Raw genomic sequence first — 25,539 nt, forward strand, 5'->3', positions numbered from 1 at the left:
TGATGCCCATGCTACTTAAAAATGTACTACTAATTTCCTTTAATGTAGAACCTACTTTCTTAATCTGAATGAAGAATTTATTCATACAGTCAGTAGACATGAACTGCATGTAGCGGATAATCTGCCTTTTATCTTTATACATATTTGTAGTGGTGGTTGCAAGAAATCAAGAACTTGGCTTTGTTAAACGGAAGAACTCAGGCCTGACACGGATATATGAAGCTGCACCAGTGCCAACCCTGTTGACAAATATTTCAATTCCAACAACCAGTGCCAACCCTGTTGACAAATATTCCAGTTCCAACCACCAGTGCCAATCCTGTTGACAAATATTCCAATTCCAACCACCAGTGCCAACCCTGTTGACAAATATTTCAATTCCAACCACAATATTCCAACCACCAATGCCAACCCTGTTGATGAATATTCGGATTCCAACCACCAATGCCAACCCTGTTGATAAATATTCCAATTCCAACCACCAATGCCAACCCTGTTGATAAATATTCGGATTCCAACCACCAGTGCCAACCCTGTTGACAATATTCCAATTCCAACCACCAATGCCAACCCTGTTGATAAATACTCGGATTCCAACCACCAGTGTCAACCCTGTTGACAAATATTCCAATTCCAACCACCAATAATATCTCAGCTAAAGACGATAGATAACTCATGCACATTTTCTTTTAATTTCGCTTATAAAATCGGCAGCTTCAAACAGCTTCTAAACATGGAGAGCAACTGAGTAGCCACTGATTAATCTCCCCTTCATCCAATTCCACCCTATAGAAAAACGTCGACATTCAGCGTTTTTATTCCTCTAATCACTTGTGTAGGATGAGAGATTGGAAAAATATGATAATCAAATGGTTTGTATGCTGTATGTATGGGTGTGTGTGTGTGTGGGGGGGGGATTACAGAAAATACATACATGTCTATACATACACTTCAACGTAGGATCATTCTGGTTCATTCTCCCCCCCCCCCCCCCCATCACACACAAACCGACAGATAGGCTCTACAATGCGAGTGATGGTACATGAGCAGTTTTAACAGTGATATGATCAGTTTTAACATTTGACGAATCAGTAAGTTCTTGCTTTTGAATAAAATTACGAAATAAGAAATCTTTGAAAATTTTATTTTAATAAAAGAAATACAAAACACTCATGTTGAAACAGAGTGGCAACGCGAATGTTGACAAAATACTTTTTTCTAGTTTCAGCACCTTGCATGTACTCTTTAGGGCCTTATGATCCATTGGGCAGGTGCAGTTGAGTTCACCTGTTTCAGTGACCTCGGCATATGTGTTGTTGGCACTATGCCCAGCCGCCGCCTTTTCCCAGCGTGAGTCAGGTACAGAATAGGATGGATCAGCGATGCCTTACAGACACGTGACCGGAATTCGAACTCCGGACTTTCGGGTTAACCATCATACGCTTTACCATTCGACCACGTGTCCACTAGCTGTTCATGATTTTTTAAAAAAAATATTTATATAATGTTACAAAAATTGCTAAAATAAATCATGTTGTAATTGGTAAAATTATACACATCAAAATACCTTCAAGTTGAATGCTTAAACAAAGTTAATTTGGTAAAAGACGATGTTTTAGATAAGGAGTACAAAATATTAGCACATAAACATTAAACTCATTAAAAGACGGATCACCCTTGCATTCTTCTATTTTGAAACATTGTTTGTCATTTACTTCAGCATGTGATTGGTGGTATGTCCGACATGTCAATAAGAAAAACATTCAGGCAGTTATTCCATTATCCCTAATCCTAAAGTGATTGAGGATAGTTGACCAAACGCTACTGTTTACAATCGTTCCATTTGGCGTTTTCTTAACGATACAATCCTAGTAGATCCGTACATTAGCAGACGTTGAAGAACACCCTTGGAGGAGCAGACGGTAAATCAACATTTTGTTCATAGTCCTTCTACCCCAGTGGCGTAGCGAGGTCGGGTGTCACCCGGTGCGGCGCTTAATGGTGTCACCCCCCAGAGGCGTAGCGACCCTTCCCGGGGACAAACTTTCAATTTTCGATTTGCAACCCCCTCAAACTTTCGATTAGCACCCCCCCCCCCTCAAACTTTCGATTTTCACCCCCCCCCCCCTCCTCAATCTTTCGATTTGCACCCCCACCCTCAAACTTTCGATTTGCACCTCTTAAAAGACTATTTAACACTCGAATTAATCACTTAATTAAGTGGAATTACCATTTTTCTCTATATATTTTCTATTTTTTGCCTTGGTGTCACCCCCCTAAATGGTGCCACCCGGTGCGGTCCGCACCCCCGCCCCCCCCCCACCCCTCGCTACGCCTCTGTTCTACCCTCATATTTTGTTCACAGATTAGTGGCGACACTGCACACCAATTGAACGTGTATTGGACCCTATTAGAGTTCGTTGTGGAACTGTCCAGCCACGCTTGTGTTGTCCTCTATTAGAGTTAGTGGCGGCACTGCCCACCTAGACCTGTATCACCGCTCACAGTATCGACACTGCCCACCTAGACCTGTATCACAGCTCACAGTATCGACACTGCCCACCTAGACCTGTATCACAGCTCACAGTATCGACACTGCCCACCTAGACCTGTATCACAGCTCACATTATCGACACTGCCCACCTGGACCTGTATCACAGCTCACAGTATCGACACTGCCCACCTGTATTGTCCCCTGACCCAGGCGCTAGGTGCTGGCTATGTGTTGACTCGCCCGCCCTCCCCGCCTGCCAGTGTTGAGTTCTCACCGCCTGTTTCAGCAGCGAGGTCGTTTTCAAGTTCGCAGAAGGCTGAGAAAGGCTGGCACTAACGGCTGATAAAATGTCTTCGTCAGCTGATGAGATTCTGGGCGGGATCTTGAAGCTGCACGAGTTAGCCGTAGTCCGGCTGATGTCGTTGGCCGTAGTCCGGCTGACGTCATTGGCCGTAGTCCGGCTGATGTCGTTGGCCGTAGTCCGGCTGATGTCGTTGGCCGTAGTCCGGCTAATGTCGTTGGCCGTAGTCCGGCTAATGTCGTTGGCCGTAGTCCGGCTGATGTCGTTGGCCGTAGTCCGGCTGATGTCGTTGGCCGTAGTCCGGCTAATGTCGTTGGCCGTAGTCCGGCTGATGTCGTTGGCCGTAGTCCGGCTGATGTCGTTGGCCGTAGTCCGGCTGATGTCGTTGGCCGTAGTCCGGCTAATGTCGTTGGCCGTAGTCCGGCTGATGTCTTTGGCCGTAGTCCGGCTAATGTCGTTGGCCGTAGTCCGGCTGATGTCGTTGGCCGTAGTCCGGCTGATGTCGTTTGCCGTATCGCTGGACACAGACATGGTCCGCAACCTGTACAGTTCCTTTCTGTGAGAGTCCTTGTGCCGGCCCGTGGGACACGGCTTAGCCACGGAGTTCCCCAGCACCGTGGAGTGGCTCCGTCGGTACGACGAATGGAAGTGGTTGCAGGACTTGTTCATGGCAGACATTTCCGTACGTCTGCTGCGGTGCCGGTGCCACGCCCTCCTCAGTTCACCGTGAACCTTTGTGAAAAATGTAGACAACGCTCATTAGCTGCTAATGATATGGCTAATTAAAGTTCTAGTTGAGCTTTACTTAAATCCCCATGGTTTTAGCTACAGTTTATATGACTGCTATATAGATACAGCTATGGCGTTCGAGTGTTTGCTATGTACACCATTTAAATAAAAATACCTAATAAGAATGAGGCCTGTACATTTTCTGGGGTCATCGACCATAAGAAAAAGGAATGGCCAGGTTGATGAGATGACAAGATTCGCTTCAGTGAATTCCTTGTGCACATTTGTTTTTAAAAGCAAATCACTTTGATACGCTGGGTGTCTCCATTTACTTATCATATTCATTAATTTGTGCTGACCACAGTATCCCTTCACATGCAGAGGTCACAGAAAAATAAGTGAACTCTACTTCACTTGCACCATGGACCGTAAGGTTTGAAAAGGGAACGAAAACTGTTTTTTTTTTACTACTCTTTAGTTTAAAGCAACTTGATCTTTTTTTTTTATTAAGCTTAATTACCTCTTCATTGAGGAAGCAGAAGAGCAGGGCCAGTAGAAAGCCCTGAAAGGAGTTGTATCCCATTTCCAGATAGAGGTAAGCCACGTTGAAGTCCGACTCCTCAAAGTTGGACGGGATGGCTACGTAGAAGACGATGTACATGATGCCGAAGAGTGGGATCAGAACAAGGATAAATTTGGCCAACTTCCTGTGGACCAATCAGAAACAGTTTTACACACGCCAGCTTCATAGGGACAAATCAGAAACAGTTTTACACACGCCAGCTTCATAGGGACAAATCAGAAACAGTTTGACACACGCCTGCTTCATAGGGATCAATCAGAAACAGTTTGACACACGCCTGCTTCATAGGGACAAATCAGAAACAGTTTGACACACGCCTGCTTCATAGGGATCAATCAGAAACAGTTTGACACACGCCTGCTTCATAGGGATCAATCAGAAACAGTTTGACACACGCCAGCTTCATAGGGACAAATCAGAAACAGTTTGACACACGCCTGCTTCATAGGGATCAATCAGAAACAGTTTGACACACGCCTGCTTCATAGGGATCAATCAGAAACAGTTTGACACACGCCTGCTTCATAGGGATCAATCAGAAACAGTTTGACACACGCCAGCTTCATAGGGACAAATCAGAAACAGTTTGACACACGCCTGCTTCATAGGGATCAATCAGAAACAGTTTGACACACGCCTGCTTCATAGGGATCAATCAGAAACAGTTTGACACACGCCAGCTTCATAGGGACAAATCAGAAACAGTTTGACACACGCCTGCTTCATAGGGATCAATCAGAAACAGTTTGACACACGCCTGCTTCATAGGGACCAATCAGAAACACGCTGCCACTGTGGGCGTTGTCAACATGAATGTGTTCATTGTGTTTACATGTGTGTTTACATTTGGTGGGTCATACACATCTGACATCACACTACTGAATCATGAAAGGCCTAGGCCAGGACAATCTGGGCATGTAACGGCATATCTAGTACAGGTGAATCTGGACACACGATGACCAATCTAGTCTAAACTAATTTGGATCAATGATATCCGATGTATCATTGGCTAATCTGGGAAAATGATGGTCGATTTAGTCTGGACGACCTGGGCAATGTATAGGTGCCAGTTCCACATTTTTTTCGTCTACATGATTAGAGACAATTTTTTTTTTTACTTATCTGACACTTTGGAGCCGATGAATTCTTTAGAAGTAAAAAAGTAACCTTATTTATTTGCCTTTTATGCTATAAACGTTTTGCCTCCCACACAATAGTGTTTAAATTTGTTCTATCCCCCCCCCCCCCGCCACAGTTGTAAAGACCACCCCCTCCCCCATACCGCCCCGCAGGCCGATGATCTTTAACTCCGCCAGTATCGTACAGACTAACGTAACGATTCCACCCCACTCCCACGCTAGTACCACGCCAGTATCACTCTTGCCCCCACTATTTCCCCTACTTCTTCTCTCTGACCAGAGTCAATGGCCCTCCTGCCAGTGAGAGAGCCGAGCCTGCAGGCTCTGATTAGCGCCGCAATGTCTGCCGACAGTCAGGACGACCCGTCAAGTAGTTGTATTGATTCCCTGGCGCTAATTACCGACACCTCTGGAGCAGCTCTAGGTTTTCTCTGGCAGGAGAGTCATTGCGTCACCAGGACAGGAAACTCTCTGAGTTCAACTCAGCTTATTTACGTGGCGGGCATTTGGTACTTTGTGATATAAATGTGACTTTAGGAGCTGTAATAGCGCTTGGCTTGGTGGTTCGAATGACGTTGCATTTCAGCAAACCGGATTAGCACATAAGTTTCTTAACTTAAATTTGAACGTTAATTTATTTTACTTTAGTTCTTGGTTGTCTTCAAATAACGAATAATTAACTTGTTTCCCGTCCCGTAAAAAATTGACCGCCCCCCCCCCACCCTCTACCTCCCACAAGAAATAAATTGTCCACCAATTACGAGGCAGAAGCCCGAGTAAAACTTACCGATATTTGGCCTTTCCGCTGGCTCCCAAATGGGAACTGTGACGTAGTTTTAAAAACAACTTCCGGAAAATATTCAGGAAAAGAAAGAAATTTATCTGTTGATATAAGATGTTTTTATCAGACGTCATGATAAAAACTTTAGGTCAACGTAAAATTAACTCATACATTCTACATCTGGGTAAAAATGTAGGCTCTTATGGATCGGCACATATAATAAAACCTGAAGAAGGTAGTTGTGCTTTAAAATTTAACAAAACAATCTTGCCACCAAAAACTAACGACAACAAAACCACACTTTTTCATTTACCAACACAGCAATACCAGTAACAAATTACTGATGATGCACCTACAAAACACCATCATCATCAAAATACCACTGCCCACTTACCACCATAAACAAAACACCACTGCCCACATATCACCATAAACACAACACCACTGCCCACTTACCACCATAAACAAAACACCACTACCCACATATCACCATAAACACAACACCACTGCCCACTTACCACCATAAACAAAACACCACTGCCCACATATCACCATAAACACAACACCACTGCCCACTTACCACCATAAACAAAACACCACTACCCACATATCACCATAAACACAACACCACTGGCCACTTACCACCATAAACACAACGCCACTGGCCACTTACCACCATAAACACAACACAACTGCCCCACCATGAACACAACGCCACTGGCCACTTACCACCATAAACACAACACCACTGCCCAATTACCACCACAAACACAACACTTACCACTACAACACCGACCCCCGAGCCACGTAAAATCCAATAATAATCCGGGTTGTGTTGGATGTTCCAGCAACTGTAAGAATGACAAGACAGGTCTTTGTGTATAGACATTTGGCAGACATAATGGGCAGACTTCAGGCAGAAACGAGCATTAGGCAGACTTCAGGCATTCACAGATATTAGACAAAAAGACACTTGGCAGAAACAAACATTAATAACAGATACATACATTAGGCAGACAAACTTCCAGACTATATGTTAAAAAAACAACTTACAATGTATTTTCATACAACACAAAATCTCAGACTATATGTTAAAAAAAAAACTTAAAATTTATTATCTACAACACAAACTCAGACTATATGTTAAAAAAAAAAACTTACAATGTGTTTTCATACAAGGCCTTGACCAGTACCCATGGGACAATGAACACAAACGACAGTGCTAAAAATAGAAAATATTATTTTATTGTCCAGCAGCATGTAGCTTACACCAGCCCAGCACCACTTACACCAGCCCAGCACCACTTACACCAGCCCAGCACCACTTACACCAGCCCAGCACCACTTACACCAGCCCAGCACCACTTACACCAGCCCAGCACCACTTACACCAGCCCAGCACCACTTACACCAGCCCAGCACCACTTACACCAGCCCAGCACCACTTACACCAGCCCAGCACCACTTACACCAGCCCAGCACCACTTACACCAGCCCAGCACCACTTACACCAGCCCAGCACCACTTACACCAGCCCAGCACCACTTACACCAGCCCAGCACCACTTACACCAGCCCAGCACCACTTACACCAGCCCAGCACCACTTACACCAGCCCAGCACCACTTACACCAGCCCAGCACCACTTACACCAGCCCAGCACCACTTACACCAGCCCAGCACCACTTACACCAGCCCAGCACCACTTACACCAGCCCAGCACCACTTACACCAGCCCAGCACCACTTACACCAGCCCAGCACCACTTACACCAGCCCAGCACCACTTACACCAGCCCAGCACCACTTACACCAGCCCAGCCCAGCACCACTTACACCAGCCCAGCACCACCTACACCAGCCCAGCACCACTTACACCAGCCCAGCACCACTTACACCAGCACCACTTACACCAGCCCAGCCCAGCAACACTTACACCAGCCCAGCACCACTTACACCAGCCCAGCACCACTTACACCAGCCCAGCACCACTTACACCAGCCCAGCACCACTTACACCAGCCCAGCACCACTTACACCAGCCCAGCACCACTTACACCAGCCCAGCACCACTTACACCAGCCCAGCACCACTTACACCAGCCCAGCTCCACTTACACCAGCACCACTTACACCAGCACCACTTACACCAGCCCAGCACCACTTACACCAGCCCAGCACCACTTACACCAGCCAAGCCCAGCACCACTTACACCAGCCCAGCACCCAGCACCACTTACACCAGCCCAGCACCACTTACACCAGCCCAGCACCACTTACACCAGCCCAGCACCACTTACACCAGCCCAGCACCACTTACACCAGCCCAGCACCACTTACACCAGCCAAGCCCAGCACCACTTACACCAGCCCAGCACCCAGCCCACTTACACCAGCCCAGCACCACTTACACCAGCCCAGCAACACTTACACCAGCCCAGCACCACTTACACCAGCCCAGCACCACTTACACCAGCCCAGCACCACTTACACCAGCACCACTTACACCAGCCCAGCACCACTTACACCAGCCCAGCACCACTTACACCAGCCCAGCACCCAGCCCACTTACACCAGCCCAGCACCATTTACACCAGCCCAGCAACACTTACACCAGCCCAGCACCACTTACACCAGCCCAGCACCACTTACACCAGCCCAGCACCACTTACACCAGCCCAGCACCCAGCACCACTTACACCAGCCCAGCACCACTTACACCAGCCCAGCACCACTTACACCAGCCCAGCACCACTTACACCAGCCCAGCACCACTTACACCAGCCCAGCACCACTTACACCAGCCAAGCCCAGCACCACTTACACCAGCCCAGCACCCAGCCCACTTACACCAGCCCAGCACCACTTACACCAGCCCAGCAACACTTACACCAGCCCAGCACCACTTACACCAGCCCAGCACCACTTACACCAGCCCAGCACCACTTACACCAGCCCACTTACACCAGCCCAGCACCACTTACACCAGCCCAGCACCACTTACACCAGCACCACTTACACCAGCCCAGCACCACTTACACCAGCCCAGCACCACTTACACCAGCCCAGCACCACTTACACCAGCCCAGCACCCAGCCCACTTACACCAGCCCAGCACCATTTACACCAGCCCAGCAACACTTACACCAGCCCAGCACCACTTACACCAGCCCAGCACCACTTACACCAGCCCAGCACCACTTACACCAGCCCACTTACACCAGCCCAGCACCACTTACACCAGCCCAGCACCACTTACACCAGCACCACTTACACCAGCCCAGCCCAGCAACACTTACACCAGCCCAGCACCACTTACACCAGCCCAGCACCACTTACACCAGCCCAGTACCACTTACACCAGCCCAGCTCCACTTACACCAGCACCACTTACACCAGCACCACTTACACTAGCCCAGCACCACTTACACCAGCCCAGCACCAGTTACACCAGCCCAGCACCACTTACACCAGCCCAGCACCACTTACACCAGCCCAGCACCACCTACACCACTTACACCAGCCCAGCACCACTTACACCAGCCCAGCACCACTTACACCAGCCCAGCACCACTTACACCAGCCCAGCACCACTTACACCAGCCCAGCACCACTTACACCAGCCCAGCACCACTTACACCAGCCCAGCACCACTTACACCAGCCCAGCACCACCTACACCAGCCCAGCACCACTTACACCAGCCCAGCACCACTTACACCAGCCCACTTACACCAGCCCAGCACCACTTACACCAGCCCAGCACCACTTACACCAGCCCAGCACCCAGCACCACTTACACCAGCCCAGCACCACTTACACCAGCCCAGCACCACCTACACCAGCCCAGCACCACTTACACCAGCCCAGCACCACTTACACCAGCCCACTTACACCAGCCCAGCACCACTTACACCAGCCCAGCACCACTTACACCAGCCCAGCACCCAGCACCACTTACACCAGCCCAGCAACACTTAAACCAGCCCAGCACCACTTACACCAGCCCAGCACCACTTACACCAGCCCAGCACCACTTACACCAGCCCACTTACACCAGCCCAGCACCACTTACACCAGCCCAGCACCACTTACACCAGCCCAGCACCACTTACACCAGCCCAGCACCACTTACACCAGCCCAGCACCACTTACACCAGCACCACTTACACCAGCCCAGCACCACTTACACCAGCCCAGCACCACTTACACCAGCCCAGCAGGATGTAGAGCCGCACCCCCCTCCTCTCAGTGGTCAGCGGCTTGTAGACGAGCATGGTGAGGTAGAGAGCCTCAGCGAAGATCCACATGTTGCAGGCGTTCACGCTGTACATGAACACGCTGATCACCAGCTTACACTCCCAATGCTGGGGGGGGGGGAATGGTGGAGGTTAGTTTAAACATTGTGGGGTGGGGTGGAAAATATGTATTTTTACTTTCTCGTATATACGAAGTGTAGAGAAAAACATAATTTTGCAATCTTGTCCGTATGTCTGTGTGTATGTCTGTAAACACGATAACTTGAGTACCGTTACAGCTATGTTGATGAAATTTCATATATAAGTATTTTATCAAAATCGTAGATCCTTATAACCTTTTGAGCGATTTCCGATAACCGGAAGTGGTACTTTTTCTACTTTGAATTTTTCAAAAGCCTATAACTTAAGTACTATTTCAGATAGATACATGAAATTTAACATGTGAGTAAAAGATCTAATTCTCTACCTTTTGTCAAATTTTGAGTAATTTCCGTTCACCGGAAGTACTAATTTACGCTATTTGCGATTTCCCAAAATCTAATGTAAATTTATAAAGTACTAATAATATTCCGCACTATTATGCACATTTTATTTGGCGTTCACTGGTGTGCAATTATTTTTTCTACGAGATTTTATTCTATTTTAAAAAGTTTAAGTATTTAACATGGATTAAAATTCATGTCTATATCCCGAGTTCCCATCCCCTGTTTTTTTATATAAGAATATTCGAGAAAGTTTAGGGGAGATCACTCCCGGTTTACTAATATTGTTAGATCCCCAGAAAATTCACACTTACCCAGGCCCTACCAGACCCCTCACACTTACCGAGGCGTCGTGTAGGAACTCCAGTATCCCGTCGGCCCCTCGTCGGACATCTTTCTCCAGACCGACGTTGCCGACGAAGAGAATGTCCTTGAGAAAGGAGATGACGGCTCGCAGGATGAAGGTCAGGAACAAGTTGATGTGCAGCGTGTTGCTCTTAGAGTGCAGTCTTCTGACAGGAAGACAGAACTACGTGAACTTTGACCTTTTGAACCCGACAGTCCTACTGTTATACCCAGATTATCCTAATCCCCTTAACATTTTAGAGCAACCCCACAGCCCCCTCCATTCTTGGTGTTATACATATGAAAAAAAACAACCGAAGTCTGACGAAATATACTCTTTTTTTTTTTTAATTTAAATAGAATGTTCGTGAAATTTCATTCCTCACGGAAGTCTATTATTGTAGACGAGCCGACCCGCAGCGTATCATACGCCGCTATTTAGTTGTTTTATTTTCTACTTTTCAGTAATTCATAATTTGTAAATTCGACAGTACCAATGCTGCCACTGAAAATATTTGCTTTAAAACACTAAACCCCCCTCCCCCCCCCCCCCCCCACGTGAAAGCAGCCTCCTCTTAGTTCCCTCCTCTAAGTTTAAAATCGTTTCAAACTAAATTATCTGCCCCTAATAGCCGTCACCAAACCCGTCTCTATGATTGTAAAATGTAAACAGCGTGAACCACAGCTCATCAGACCATGTGAGGGGGTGGGGGGGGGGGGGGTGGTAGCGATAGAGAGGAAGAGAGGGGACTGTAAGGCGCGCTTGCAGCTTGTTTTCTAACGGCTCCCAGAAGAGGATTATATATATAGATAGATTATACAGCCCTAAGAATTCTTTACGTGGAAACTTTGTTGTTGCTTTGTGTGATTAAGTTGTGGTGTGTGTGTGTGTGTGAGTGTTGGGGTGAAGTTGTCGCAAGCTTCATATCCGCGACTTAAGTTTGCTATTTTGTGTTTGAAGTTTTATATAGTAATATTTGCACTACTTGAAATAAACATTAGAGTTATAGTACTTTAGCCGTAACTCATATCATTCATTTCAAACCTAAAATAGCTCCAAAATGACTTGTAATCCCTCGCCAGTAAAAGCAAATAAAATTAAGTGCTACGGATTAAACTGTTGCAGAATTAGGTCATGCATGCTATTTTGATCAGATCACGTGACGCAAACATGGGACAGTTTAAAAATAAACAGTTTTGTTTATGAGCAAATGGCGCTGTCAGAAGTGGGGATGGGGGTGGGAGTGAAATGGAGAGGATCGCCTTGTTGGCGCTTGAAGTATTTCAGCAAATGTACTCGTCTTATGTGACACACCGCACACGAACACAACCGGAAGTGGGTAACGACGGAAGCCGTTGTGCGTACGTCGAGTCGAGGAAACGGGAATTAAGACCCGCCCGTCATTCGGCGATAGTGACACACACAGCCGGAAACCCGGAAGAGGAGGCGTGGTCGTAGATTTTAGACCAGGGCATATGCCCGACGGAGTGAGGCAGTGCACGGTTTTGGATCGTGGGGTAACTGAAAAAGCTCAACATTTTAATAGTGCCAAAATTAGCCATGACAAGGCTCTAATACCCCCCCCCCCCAAAAAAAAAAATAATTGGGGGGCGGCAGGCCTTGCGCCAAATTTAGATTGGAATTCAAGCCAAATTTAGCATCCGGGTGCAGTAAGCTGGATGAAGTTTGGCCTCTGTAAGAAATGTTGGGGCTCTATTGATTTGTACTTACAGCCAAACACGATTAGGCCGGAGCAAATGATTTCTACATTTTTATAATATACTTGAATGCTATGTTAAACAAAATGTTCGATTTGGTGGCTATGATTTGGGCTAAAAATGTATTTTAAAAAGTTATTTCTAACGAACAAAAATAGCTGCATATACAAATTCTGACCCCAGCAGAATCTTCTGGCTAACTACAAAGTAACATAAGCACAAAAGATCATTACAACTTGCAACAGATCATCACAACTTGCAACAGATCATCACAACTTACTTGCAAAAGATCATCACAACTTACTTACAACAGATCACCACAACTTACAACAGATCACCACAACTTACTTGCAACAGATCACCACAACTTACTTACAACAGATCATCACAACTTACTTACAACAGATCATCACAACTTACAACAGATCACCACAACTTACAACAGATCATCACAACTTACTTGCAAAAGATCATCACAACTTACTTACAACAGATCACCACAACTTACAACAGATCATCACAACTTACTTGCAAAAGATCATCACAACTTACTTACAACAGATCACCACAACTTACAACAGATCACCACAACTTACAACAGATCATCACAACTTACTTGCAAAAGATCATCACAACTTACTTACAACAGATCACACAACTTACAACAGAGCACCACAACTTACTTGCAACAGAGCATGATGACGACAGCCACGACGAGTGCACCCAGTGAGATGCTGTAGCCGATGGTGTACAGAAGGCGGATTTTGTCTCCGTGGGCCTGAAACATGACGTCATACTGGTCACTTAGTGGTCATTGCTCAAGTTTTGTTGAGTGATCAGGTGAATTAATAATCAAGTTGGCTTATTTATAAAACTGTTAGTCCTTTCAGATTCATAAGCCACACGGATAAGTTAATCTAAGTCGCGTGTCTTGAAGTCAAAGACAAAACTACAAAATATCAAAATATATGTTTTAATATCGCAGAACCTGGTGTTTGCTCATAGGGCAACAGGTACTAGATGGTAAAGCTACAGAACAAAGTTTGGATTATTTTAAATAGTGGATTTTTTCACCAAGCAACTTTCTGCTTGTTCCTGCAACTTGTTCCTGCAACCTCTACCTGCTACTTGTTGCTGCGACTTCTACCTGCGATTTGTTTGTGCAACTTATTTTTTTCAACTTCTCCCTGTAACTCACCGCGTGAAAGCTGAGGTCTATGGAAGGTTTGACACAGTCGCTGTAGTTGGTCCACTCCCTGTTCAGGACGGGGTCAGGGTTCACCCACCACGTGCCGTTTTCCGTGCATGTTTTCGTCGCGAATTCTAGAGCCAAACAAATTCAGAGACATTCTAAACATCTACTACAACAAAGCTTAAATAATGGTTTCAATTTTTTTTAAATATGATTTTATAAAACACTAGCCGTCCAGGCCAGGGCCTGCTCTGGCTTCTGTGAAAAACCTTTCTGTTAAAGACCATTACCTGTGTGTTTAGTAATCATCATAAACCCGGCATTGCCCACCCAAACCACAACCAACCAAAACAACAAAACGCAAACATAACGCTAACACAATTACAAATACAAACGAAAACAAAAACCTAACAACAAACCCAACCACAACCACAAACACCAATACAAACACAAAGAAAAAACAAACAAAAAAGCAAACGAAAACAAAAACCTAACAACAAACCCAACCACAAACACCAATACCAACAAAAAAAAAAAAAACAACGAAAAAGCAAACGAAAACAAACCAAATCCAAACGCAAAACCAACCAAAAACACAAATACAAACCCAAACAAAAAAACACAAACAAAAACGAAAAAAGAAAGAACAAAAACGAACCAAATCAAAACGCAACCACTAACGCAAACCCACCTAAACACAAAGAAAACACTAACGCGAACATAAACGCCCGGGGCGGAATCACCTGTTTTAGCTTAATGAACGACTATAGTACCCCATCTTATTCATAGTCTTTTGCACTCACTTAAACGAACGCGCCTGTTTCAATTTGATGAACAATTATAATACTCCAAGCTTATCCGTAAAATACCTACAGCATTTGCACTTGATCAATCCCCGCTAATTATGCAATTATTTTTTTTTTCCCAACACCAAAAACAAAGTAATTAAAAAGTAAATTCTTTTCCACAAAATGCAATGGTTTTATAAAGGGAAGTAATTGTGTTTTCCTAATTTATCAAAGGGAAGTAAGTGCTATAGGACTAAATAAAGACATAATTAGAATTGTTGTAAAAGATGATATTTTTTTAAAACTTGTGTTTAATGAACATGCCGACAATTATTACTGTAATTTGAAAAATGAAAATTATTTCCCAACACTTTCAATAGTAATTTATTAACTCATAAATTTAGACAATGCGCACGATAATTGTCTAACACTTAAATCCATCCAAGACCAACGACAAACATGCGTTACATACAGAACTGAGCATTATATATTAGACAAGTTTAAGATGCACTAAAACAAAGAATTTTAACATTTTTCTTTTGCATTAATTGGGAAGTGGTCGCTATTGAAATATCTTTTGAAATAATGTAACTGTACACTTAGTTGCCTCGCGTAAATATAAATTGCGTAAGAGTGACCTCCCTTGCAGATGATGTTTGAAGCTTATCCCTAACTGAAGTCTGCGATTTGAAATTTTTTAGTTTCTAATATTATGTGATAAGTCTCCTAAATAGCATTTATTATGACAGTAATATTTTAACGCTAAAAGAAAATTGACCATCAATTGACCAACCTCGAACTTTTTGAGCATTCTCACAAAAACAAAAGTGGCGAGGCTTATGACCCACTTCGCTTGTCAGCTGACGGAAATAAATCTGTGGATTTTCCCGATTCCTAGCCAAGTTATTTTCGTCGCGGTCCTTTTTCTACCGCGATAAGGAAATCTTCAGACGACCGTCTATCAACGCTCCCCCATTTTCCCGCCATTTTCTCCCATTATTAACCCCATCACCACTGTAGAGGTGACCAACTCTGGAGACAGGAATTAGTTGTGATCGATGCGTCTGTTTTAACGTTAGCAAAAAAATAATAATTTTAAAGAGAGAAATTTCTTTTGATCGATATGTTGGTTTTAAGGTCGGCACAAATATTTTTTTTTACCTGTTACAATGGAATCAGTGAATTTGTTGATAGTTATGTTTTTAAATGTGCTAACTTTAAAAAAAAAACTTTATTTCTTTTAACTATATAACATTGTTTAAGTTGTCAGTATTAGGGTAAATAAGGGATTTGTCACATTTAAATTATTGGCACTGAGCCAGTTAAAATACATCCTGGCATCCGGTAAAGACAATCGATTTAGTTAGACCCCCCCCCCCCCCCTTGCCCTGATAAAGTTACGTTGTTTAAAATTGCCGCCTGAAGCGTACAACCCCTTCCTCTTTAGGCCACCCCAGTTGTCACCTTGTGCGTACAACCCCTTCCTCTCCCACCCACCCCCACCCTTTCCAACCCCAGTTGTCAGGTGGACGTACAGACCAAACAGTACTCAGCTAGAGTATGCTTAGCTGACGTCGGTAAACTGACACACATCAAACATTTCAACATCCACGTCCAACATCCACGTCCAACATAGACGTCCAACATCCACGTCCAACATCTACGTCGAATATCCACGTCCAACATAGACGTCCAACATCCACGTCCAACATCCACGTACATCATACACGTCCAACACACACGTCCAAAATACACATCCGACATCCACGTCCAACACACACGTCCAACATCCACGTCCAACAATGACGTCCGACCCACCGTTCTTGTTGAAGCCGTTGACGTAGTTGGGGCAGGGCTGGGAGACTGTACGTCCTGCAGGGGTGACGTCCCAACACAACATATCGTCCCACGTGACACGACACACGCCGCCATCTTTGGAGGAGTCTGGAATGTAAAGGTGTCCCTAATATGGTGTGTCTGGTATTGGAAGGTGTCTTTGGTGTGTCTGGTATTGGAAGGTGTCTTTGGTGTGTCTGGTATTGGAAGGTGTCTTTGGTGTGTCTGGTATTGGAATGTGTCTTTGAGATGGTGTATCTGGAATTAGATGGTGTGTCTGGTATTGGAAGGTGTCTTTGAGATGGTGTGTCTGGTATTGGAAGGTGTCTTTGAGATGGTGTGTCTGGTATTGGAAGGTGTCTTTGGTGTGTCTGGTATTGGAAGGTGTCTTTGGTGTGTCTGGCATTGGAAGGTGTCTTTGGTGTGTCTGGTATTGGAAGGTGTCTTTGGTGTGTCTGGTATTGGAAGGTGTCTTTGGTGTGTCTGGTATTGGAAGGTGTCTTTGGTGTGTCTGTAATTGGAAGGTGTCCTTAAGATTGTGTGTTGCTTTATGTCTCGGAGACCTGGAAAGTAACCAAGTCAAATTCCAGAAGATTCCACTCGTTCACAAATACACGTCTGATAGTGTACGTCAAATCCTTCAGATAAGATGGCCAGATAAATAACCAAGAACGACCTATGGCAAACCAAAAGCAACAGCCGACTGACAGGGATATTAAATCCCACAAATTAGGATGGATGGGGCGCACACTGAGAAGGTACAGGTCAACTAGTGTAGTAGCCTGCTGCTAGTATAAGCTAGTCAGCATTCAACAGCTTCACGTAGCCTTAACTCTGTTAGCTAGTCAGACCTGAATTCACCCGAATAGCCCGTACTGTTATTCGCCCCTCAATAATCTGCACTCTAGTCACCACAATCAAGCTAGCCGTCGATCAACAGCTCTTCAGCAGATCAATCGAGGAGTTAACTTTCTCATTTGTTCCAGCCGGTCTGCCGGCTCTCAACACGGAGGTTGTGGCTGGAGGCCGGCACGGCAATCTGACAACTAATGGGGTCGTGTGGGTAACACGGCTGTTGTTTGGGGTCGTGTGGGGAACACGGCTGTTGTTGAACTCTTCGTTTAACAGCGTCGGGTTAACTGTGTGTTTAACGGTGACATTTCAAACGTGACTGTTTAACAATGTCTTTTAAACCCTGACTGTTTAACCGTAACTATTTAACCGTGACTGTTCAACCGCGATGATTTAACCATGATTATTTAACCTTGATTGTTTCACCGTGACTGTTGAACCGTGACTGTTTCACCGTGACTGTTAAAAATATTTCCAGGTGTGTGCTTCCTTGAGGAAGATGAGTTATTTTTAATGCCTGATAAATATTTGTCAAAGACTGACCCCACCCCAATAATTACAATGTGACGCCACGACCAGGCGACTATCAAGTACAACAATCAAAAGGTCAAGGTTGTGCTGGTTATCGAACACACTACCCACGGGGAGTTAATCTCTGCCTAAGGGGAGTAACTCTGGGGATTAAATCTCAGTCCAAGGGGGAGTAACTCTGTGAATAATTAAGGAGAGTATATCTTACAAAAACAACCGTCTCTTGTGGTATTCCAGTACAAGTCCACACAACATTAGCGTTGATCAAGGACCTATTGAATCAGTTACACGAAGGAATTAAATAACTCACTGTTAATGGTTAATTAAAAGTAATTAGTCTAATCAAAGCAGCACAATATTTTGGTGGTGTGTCTTAGGGGAGGTGATGCGTCGATCGGCAATCGGAGTCATTAGACATATGCGGCTATTGGAGTCATCAACTTGCCGGCATTAGACATATGCGGCAATCGGAGTCATCAACTTGCCGGCATTAGACATATGCGGCAATCGGAGTCATCAACTTGCCGGCATTAGACATATGCGGCAATCGGAGTCATCAACTTGCCGGCATTAGACATATGCGGCAATCGGAGTCATCAACTTGCCGGCATTAGACATATGCGGCAATCGGAGTCATCAACTTGCCGGCATTAGACAAATACTTTGATTGTATGTGACTGATGTTTGGGCTTTGATGGAATATGTATCTGTATGCGTGGGTAATGTATGCCCTTCGATGTGCTTGTGATTGAGTGTTGCGATTTTATTTTGTAAGAGAGTTGAAATATGTGTTTTGCCAGTCGCATATTATGATTTATATATTGTCCCATATGTTTTATATATTGTCCCAATGTCCTGCCCAATGTCCTGCCCAATGTCCTGCCCAATGTCCTGCCCAATGTCCTGCCCAATGTCCTGCCCAATGCCCTGCCCAATGTCCTGCCCAATGTCCTGTCCAATGTCCTGCCCAATGTCCTGCCCAATGTCCTCTACAATGTCCTGCCCAATGTCCTGCCCAATGTCCTGCCCAATGTCCTGTCCAATGTCCTGCCCAATGTCCTGCCCAATGTCCTCTACAATGTCCTGCCCAATGTCCTGTCCAATGTCCTGCCCAATGTCCTGCCCAATGTCCTCTACAATGTCCTGCCCAATGTCCTGCCCAATGTCCTGCCCAATGTCCTGTCCAATGTCCTGCCCAATGTCCTGCCCAATGTCCTCTACAATGTCCTGCCCAATGTCCTGCCCAATGTCCTGCCCAATGTCCTGCCCAATGTCCTGTCCAATGTCCTGTCCAATGTCCTGTCCAATGTCCTGCCCAATGTCCTCTACAATGTCCTGCCCAATGTCCTGCCCAATGTCCTGCCCAATGTCCTGCCCAATGTCCTGCCCAATGCCCTGCCCAATGTCCTGCCCAATGTCCTGCCCAATGTCCTGCCCAATGTCCTGCCCAATGTCCTGCCCAATGTCCTGCCCAATGTCCTGCCCAATGTCCTCTACAATGTCCTGCCCAATGTCCTGCCCAATGCCCTGCCCAATGCCCTGCCCAATGTCCTGCCCAATGTCCTCTACAATGTCCTGCCCAATGTCCTGCCCAATGTCCTGCCCAATGTCCTCTACAATGTCCTGTCCAATGTCCTGTCCAATGTCCTCTACAATGTCCTGCCCAATGTCCTGTCCAATGTCCTGCCCAATGTCCTGCCCAATGTCCTGCCCAATGTCCTGCCCAATGTCCTGCCCAATGTCCTGTCCAATGTCCTGCCCAATGTCCTCTACAATGTCCTGCCCAATGTCCTGCCCAATGCCCTGCCCAATGTCCTGCCCAATGTCCTGCCCAATGTCCTGCCCAATGTCCTCTACAATGTCCTGCCCAATGTCCTGCCCAATGTCCTGCCCAATGTCCTGCCCAATGTCCTCTACAATGTCCTGTCCAATGTCCTGTCCAATGTCCTCTACAATGTCCTGCCCAATGTCCTGCCCAATGTCCTGCCCAATGTCCTGCCCAATGTCCTGCCCAATGTCCTGCCCAATGTCCTGCCCAATGTCCTGCCCAATGCCCTGCCCAATGTCCTGCCCAATGTCCTGCCCAATGCCCTGCCCAATGTCCTGCCCAATGTCCTCTACAATGTCCTGCCCAATGTCCTGCCCAATGTCCTGCCCAATGTCCTGCCCAATGTCCTGCCCAATGTCCTGCCCAATGCCCTGCCCAATGTCCTGCCCAATGTCCTGTCCAATGTCCTGCCCAATGTCCTGCTCAATGCCCTGCCCAATGTCCTGCCCAATGTCCTGCCCAATGTCCTGCCCAATGTCCTGCCCAATGTCCTGTCCAATGTCCTGCCCAATGTCCTCTACAATGTCCTGCCCAATGTCCTGCCCAATGTCCTGCCCAATGTCCTGTCCAATGTCCTGCCCAATGTCCTGCCCAATGTCCTCTACAATGTCCTCTACAATGTCCTGCCCAATGTCCTGCCTATAACTGACCATTCTCCCGACTGAGACCCAACTTGAAACAGTTCTGTTTGGCCAACATGATCAGACGTCGCTGTTCCAGTGGCGACATCACAGACACCACCTGGGGAAGAAAAAAGTTTAACACGGGTTTAACACGGGTTTAACACTGGTTTAACATGGGCTTAACATGCGTTAAACATGCATTTACACAAAAGTTCAAAACAAGGTTAACACATGTTTTGCACAGGTTTAACACGGGTTTAACACAGGTTTAAAACAGGTTTAACACAAGAGAGGTTTTACTGTGTCTTATCTAGGGTATAAGTGCTTTAGCTGTAAAGAGGTATTAAAGTTTAGCATGGATAAACCGTGGTTAACATAAGAAGTTTAACCGTGTTGTGAGTGCGTATTATGGTCTTTAACAAGTTTAGATGCTGACACATCGATGCTGCTCATCAAAGATGTTTTTGTCTGTCTATCGAACACCAATACATCCCTGTCTGTTCTCCTCAGAATAAGAGGTAAGATATATATCTGTACAGACAACAGCATTTATATGGAGAAATCTTATATTCTGGTCTGGATTTGAACTCTATCCATATCACTATATTGCAAGTCCTACCTAACGATTTACTGATAACTTCAAATATGTTTTTTAAATAGTGAAGTGCCTAAATACGACATTGTGCTATTTTAAGATATCGATTTTTTAAGCTTTGTATTTGGGATTTGGGATTATAGATATCCCCATTGTCTCTCTCACAACTGGACGAGCTAAAGCCGAAAATTCTGGAATATTCCAATGATGAATCGTCGCCCACGAATCTTACAGTATTAATATTTTACAGGGTGATGTAAAGCCCGGGAGGCCGGCAATATTTCACCGTGTTACACTAAGCCCTTCAGTCAATATTTCACCGTGTTACACTAAGCCCTTCAGTCAATATTTCACCGTATTACACTAAGCCCTTCAGTCAATATTTCACCGTGTTACACTAAGCCCTTCAGTCAATATTTCACCGTGTTACACTAAGCCCTTCAGTCAACCAAGCTTGGAAACTTGATCACAGGAAGTATCATTTAGCCTCGAGAGTAGTGGAAACTTGATCACAGGAAGTATCATTTAGCCGCGAGAGTAGTGGAAACTTGATCACGGGAAGTATCATTTAGCGGCGAGAGTAGTCGGAACACACAATCTCGCTTACATCCCCGAACACAATCTCGCTTACCTCCCCGAACACAATCTCGCTTACCTCCCCGTGGAACACACAATCTCACTTACCTCCCCGAACACAATCTCGCTTACCTCCCGTGGAACACAATCTCGCTTACCTCCCGTGGAACACAATCTCGCTTAACTCCCCGAGAGAAAAGAAAAAAAAGAGTTGTTTCCCCTGATTGCACTTTCGTCCCTAATTTTTTGCTTCACTTTGTTAGGGGGTTTCAGCTTTACGGTTTTAGATAACTGGATAAATGTTGGGATTATCACGTGATCAATTGTGTAGCGAAACACGTGACCAAATCCGTACATGTATTTAACCTGTTGTATACTGTCCCAAGAGCAAAAATGGCCCCCCTCCCCAGCCCCACCCCCACCCCGCCTACCTCAGACCCACTTCAACATACATACATGTATGTAGTTACAAACATATTTAGAATTTGTGAGCAGGACATTACCCTTTGTCAACTACCCCCTCTGTATCCCCCCCCCCCCCCCCCCCACACACACACATTTCCAGTAGGACATTGCCCTGATGAGTATTACTGTTGACTCTAAACCCAAAAGGGATAGTGAGGTTGGCGACAGTGTTAGGGTTGGGGAAAGGTTAGAGGTTTCGATTAATTGTGTTAATTGATGTTGTGGATAAAAGTTGACAGTTTCCCTAGGAAATAATCTGTATGTAGAGCTATGTCGGGTTGAGCGATATGTTGACTATGTCAGGCCATCACTTTATAAAATGCCGAGTTTAGCCATATGTGTGGAGGCTAGTCTCAAAACAAAACCAATGCCAGTGAGGGATGCCGAGTTTAGCCATATGTGTGGAGGCTAGTCTCAAAACAAAACCAATGCCAGTGAGGGATGCCGAGTTTAGCCATATGTGTGGAGGCTAGTCTCAAAACAAAACCAATGCCAGTGAGGGATGCCGAGTTTAGCCATATGTGTGGAGGCTAGTCTCAAAACAAAACCAATGCCAGTGAGGGTTGCCGAGTTTAGCCATATGTGTGGAGGCTAGTCTCAAAACAAATCCAAATCCAATGAGAAATGGAGTGACGCGCCCTTGAACTCTAGTAGCAGACGATTGTGAGCTGTCACGGCTCGTTAGGACCCAATTAATTGTCTTCTGCTCATAGATCAGTTGCACGTGCACACGTCCATTGAGCAGGCTGACCAGTCAAACAGCAACACATCAATCTTGCACGCGCCGTCACACATATCAACACAAATCTCCCCCACAAATCCCCCATCTCTACCACAATTCTCCCCCCATCCCCCCATCACACAAAGCCATGTATCCTGTCTCCATGTCAACAACACAAATGAATGAGCCGCTGTATGATTGAATTAATACACTCACACGACAATCAAATATAACATTTAAGAAAAACCTGGAACTTCGTTACACTGTCCTCCCATAGCTCTTTGTTCAATCCTATATCTCTCTATCCTAATTGTTCAATCCCATATCTCTCTATCCTAATTGTTCAATCCCATATCTCTCTATCCTAATTGTTCAATCCTATATCTCTCTATCCTAATTGTTCAATCCCATATCTCTCTATCCTAATTGTTCAATCCCATATCTCTCTATCCTAATTGTTCAATCCCATATCTCTCTATCCTAATTGTTCAATCCTATATCTCTCTATCCTAATTGTTCAATCCTATATCTCTCTATCCTAATTGTTCAATCGCATATCTCTCTATCCTAATTGTTCAATCCCATATCTCTCTATCCTAATTGTTCAAACCCATATCTCTCTATCCTAATTGTTCAATCCCATATCTCTCTATCCTAATTGTTCAATCCCATATCTCTCTATCCTAATTGTTCAATCCCATATCTCTCTATCCTAATTGTTCAATCCCATATCTCTCTATCCTAATTGTTCAATCCTATATCTCTCTATCCTAATTGTTCAATCCCATATCTCTCTATCCTAATTGTTCAATCCCATATCTCTCTATCCTAATTGTTCAATCCCATATCTCTCTATCCTAATTGTTCAATCCCATATCTCTCTATCCTAATTGTTCAATCCTATATCTCTCTATCCTAATTGTTCAATCCCATATCTCTCTATCCTAATTGTTCAATCGCATATCTCTCTACCCTAATTGTTCAATCCTATATCTCTCTATCCTAATTGTTCAATCCCATATCTCTCTATCCTAATTGTTCAATCCCATATCTCTCTATCCTAATTGTTCAATCCTATATCTCTCTATCCTAATTGTTCAATCCCATATCTCTCTATCCTAATTGTTCAATCGCATATCTCTCTACCCTAATTGTTCAATCCTATATCTGCCCCCCTGAATTATTCAATCCCCCCTTACCCTAATTGTTCAAGCCAAAATGCGAGGCAGCCTCACCATCTTGTAGCTGAGTAAGGCGTTAAAGTCGCACCACATTTGGCCTGATTTGATCAAGCATCTATTAACTTGTTCCGTTTTGACAAGGTAAATTTGTCATATCACGTGACTAGCGTGACGTCACTACGTCTGCTTCGAGCAAATAAATCGGGTTTTTTGTGTGTGTTTACAAACAAGATGGCGTCAGTGTGTTGAATCACGGGATGGAACTGTTCTAGCTTCATTCGAGGGGAGGGAACGTTAATGTGAAATAGCTTAAGTCAAGGGGAGGGAACTTTAATGGGATATAGCTTAAGTCTAGGGAAGAAAAATTTAATGTGAAATAGCTTAAGTCGAGGGGAGGGAACTTTAATGTGAAATAGCTTTAGTCAAGGGGAGGGAACTTTAATGTGATATAGCTTAAGTCTAGGGGAGAAAAATTTAATGTGAAATAGCTTAAGTCGAGGGGAGGGAACTTTAATGTGATGTAGCTTAAGTCAAGGGGAGGGAACTTTAATGTGATCTAGCTTAAGTCAAGGGGAGGAAAATTTAATGTGAAATTGCTTAAGTCAAGGGGAGGGAACTTAAATGTGAAAAAGCTTAAGTCATGGGGAAAGAACTGTTGTGTGTTCTAGCAACCCCATAACGCTGACTGTCGTGAAAACGCGACGTACCGAATTCGTCATGGGGAGTGGGGACTAATGTTTTATGGGTTAATTTAAGGGGAAGAAGCTGTAATATGGTATAGGTAAAGTCTAAGGGGACTCAGAAATATTTGAATCGTCTTCCTAAAGAGATGTTTCTTTCCGTGCGGCGTCAATTCGGCCAATGACGAAACGGCCCCGTCAAAACGACCCCGACAAAACGACCCCGTCAAAACGACCCCGTCAAATCGGCCCCGTCAAAAGGGCCAGCGACATATGGACCCCGTCATATAGGCTCCCGACAAATAGGCTCCCGTCATTTAGGCTACCGACAAATAGGCTCCCGTTATATAGGCTCCCGACAAAAGGGCTCCAGTCAATAAGGCTCCTGACAAATAGGCTCCCGTCATTTTGGCTCCCGACATATAGTCTCCCGTCATTTAGTTTTTTCCACAAAACGGCCCCCGTCATTACGACTCCCGACAAATAGGCTCCCGCCATTTAGTTTCTCCACAAAACGGCCCCCGTCATTACGACTCCCGACAAATAGGCTAGCGTCATTTTGGCTCCCGACAAAAAGACTCCTGTCAATTTGGCTCCAGACAAAAGGACCACTGACACAGTGGCGTAGCTACCGTAAAGCTAGCGTAAGCAAGGCATGGGGGCTCAAGGCACATAGGGGCCCTTTTCCCTCATAAAAAATTAAAACTTTTACAATGGAATTTTAATATTTGTTACATATAAATAATTTTAAAAAAGAAAAAGGTTAAAAGTTCCAAAAAGCCCCCCCCCCCCACCGTTTCGGCAGTGGGGTTCAGTGTTTGTGGGTCAAACAGAGCCCAATCGT

General features: G+C 45.1%; 1 protein-coding gene across 1 annotated transcript in view; it reads right to left on the minus strand.

Moving 5' to 3' along the window:
• Positions 1–2,654: 2,654 nt before the first annotated feature.
• Positions 2,655–25,539, minus strand: part of LOC131953315 (secretin receptor) — a 41,735-nt gene continuing 18,850 nt past the window's right edge. Inside the window, exons 2-12 of the mRNA XM_059316457.1 lie at positions 20,505–20,595; positions 16,626–16,751; positions 14,026–14,150; positions 13,511–13,605; positions 11,107–11,275; positions 10,233–10,389; positions 7,189–7,249; positions 6,809–6,878; positions 6,034–6,128; positions 4,045–4,231; positions 2,655–3,527 (exon numbers count right to left, since the gene is read on the minus strand). Of these exons, the coding sequence (XP_059172440.1) occupies positions 2,655–3,527; positions 4,045–4,231; positions 6,034–6,128; positions 6,809–6,878; positions 7,189–7,249; positions 10,233–10,389; positions 11,107–11,275; positions 13,511–13,605; positions 14,026–14,150; positions 16,626–16,751; positions 20,505–20,595 (2,049 nt within the window). The remainder of the gene's footprint in view (positions 3,528–4,044; positions 4,232–6,033; positions 6,129–6,808; positions 6,879–7,188; positions 7,250–10,232; positions 10,390–11,106; positions 11,276–13,510; positions 13,606–14,025; positions 14,151–16,625; positions 16,752–20,504; positions 20,596–25,539) is intronic.

Source organism: Physella acuta, unplaced genomic scaffold (genome assembly GCF_028476545.2).
Source record: "Physella acuta isolate Inbredline_101_S28 unplaced genomic scaffold, ASM2847654v3 ptg000076l, whole genome shotgun sequence".
Lineage (NCBI taxonomy): Eukaryota > Metazoa > Mollusca > Gastropoda > Physidae > Physella > Physella acuta.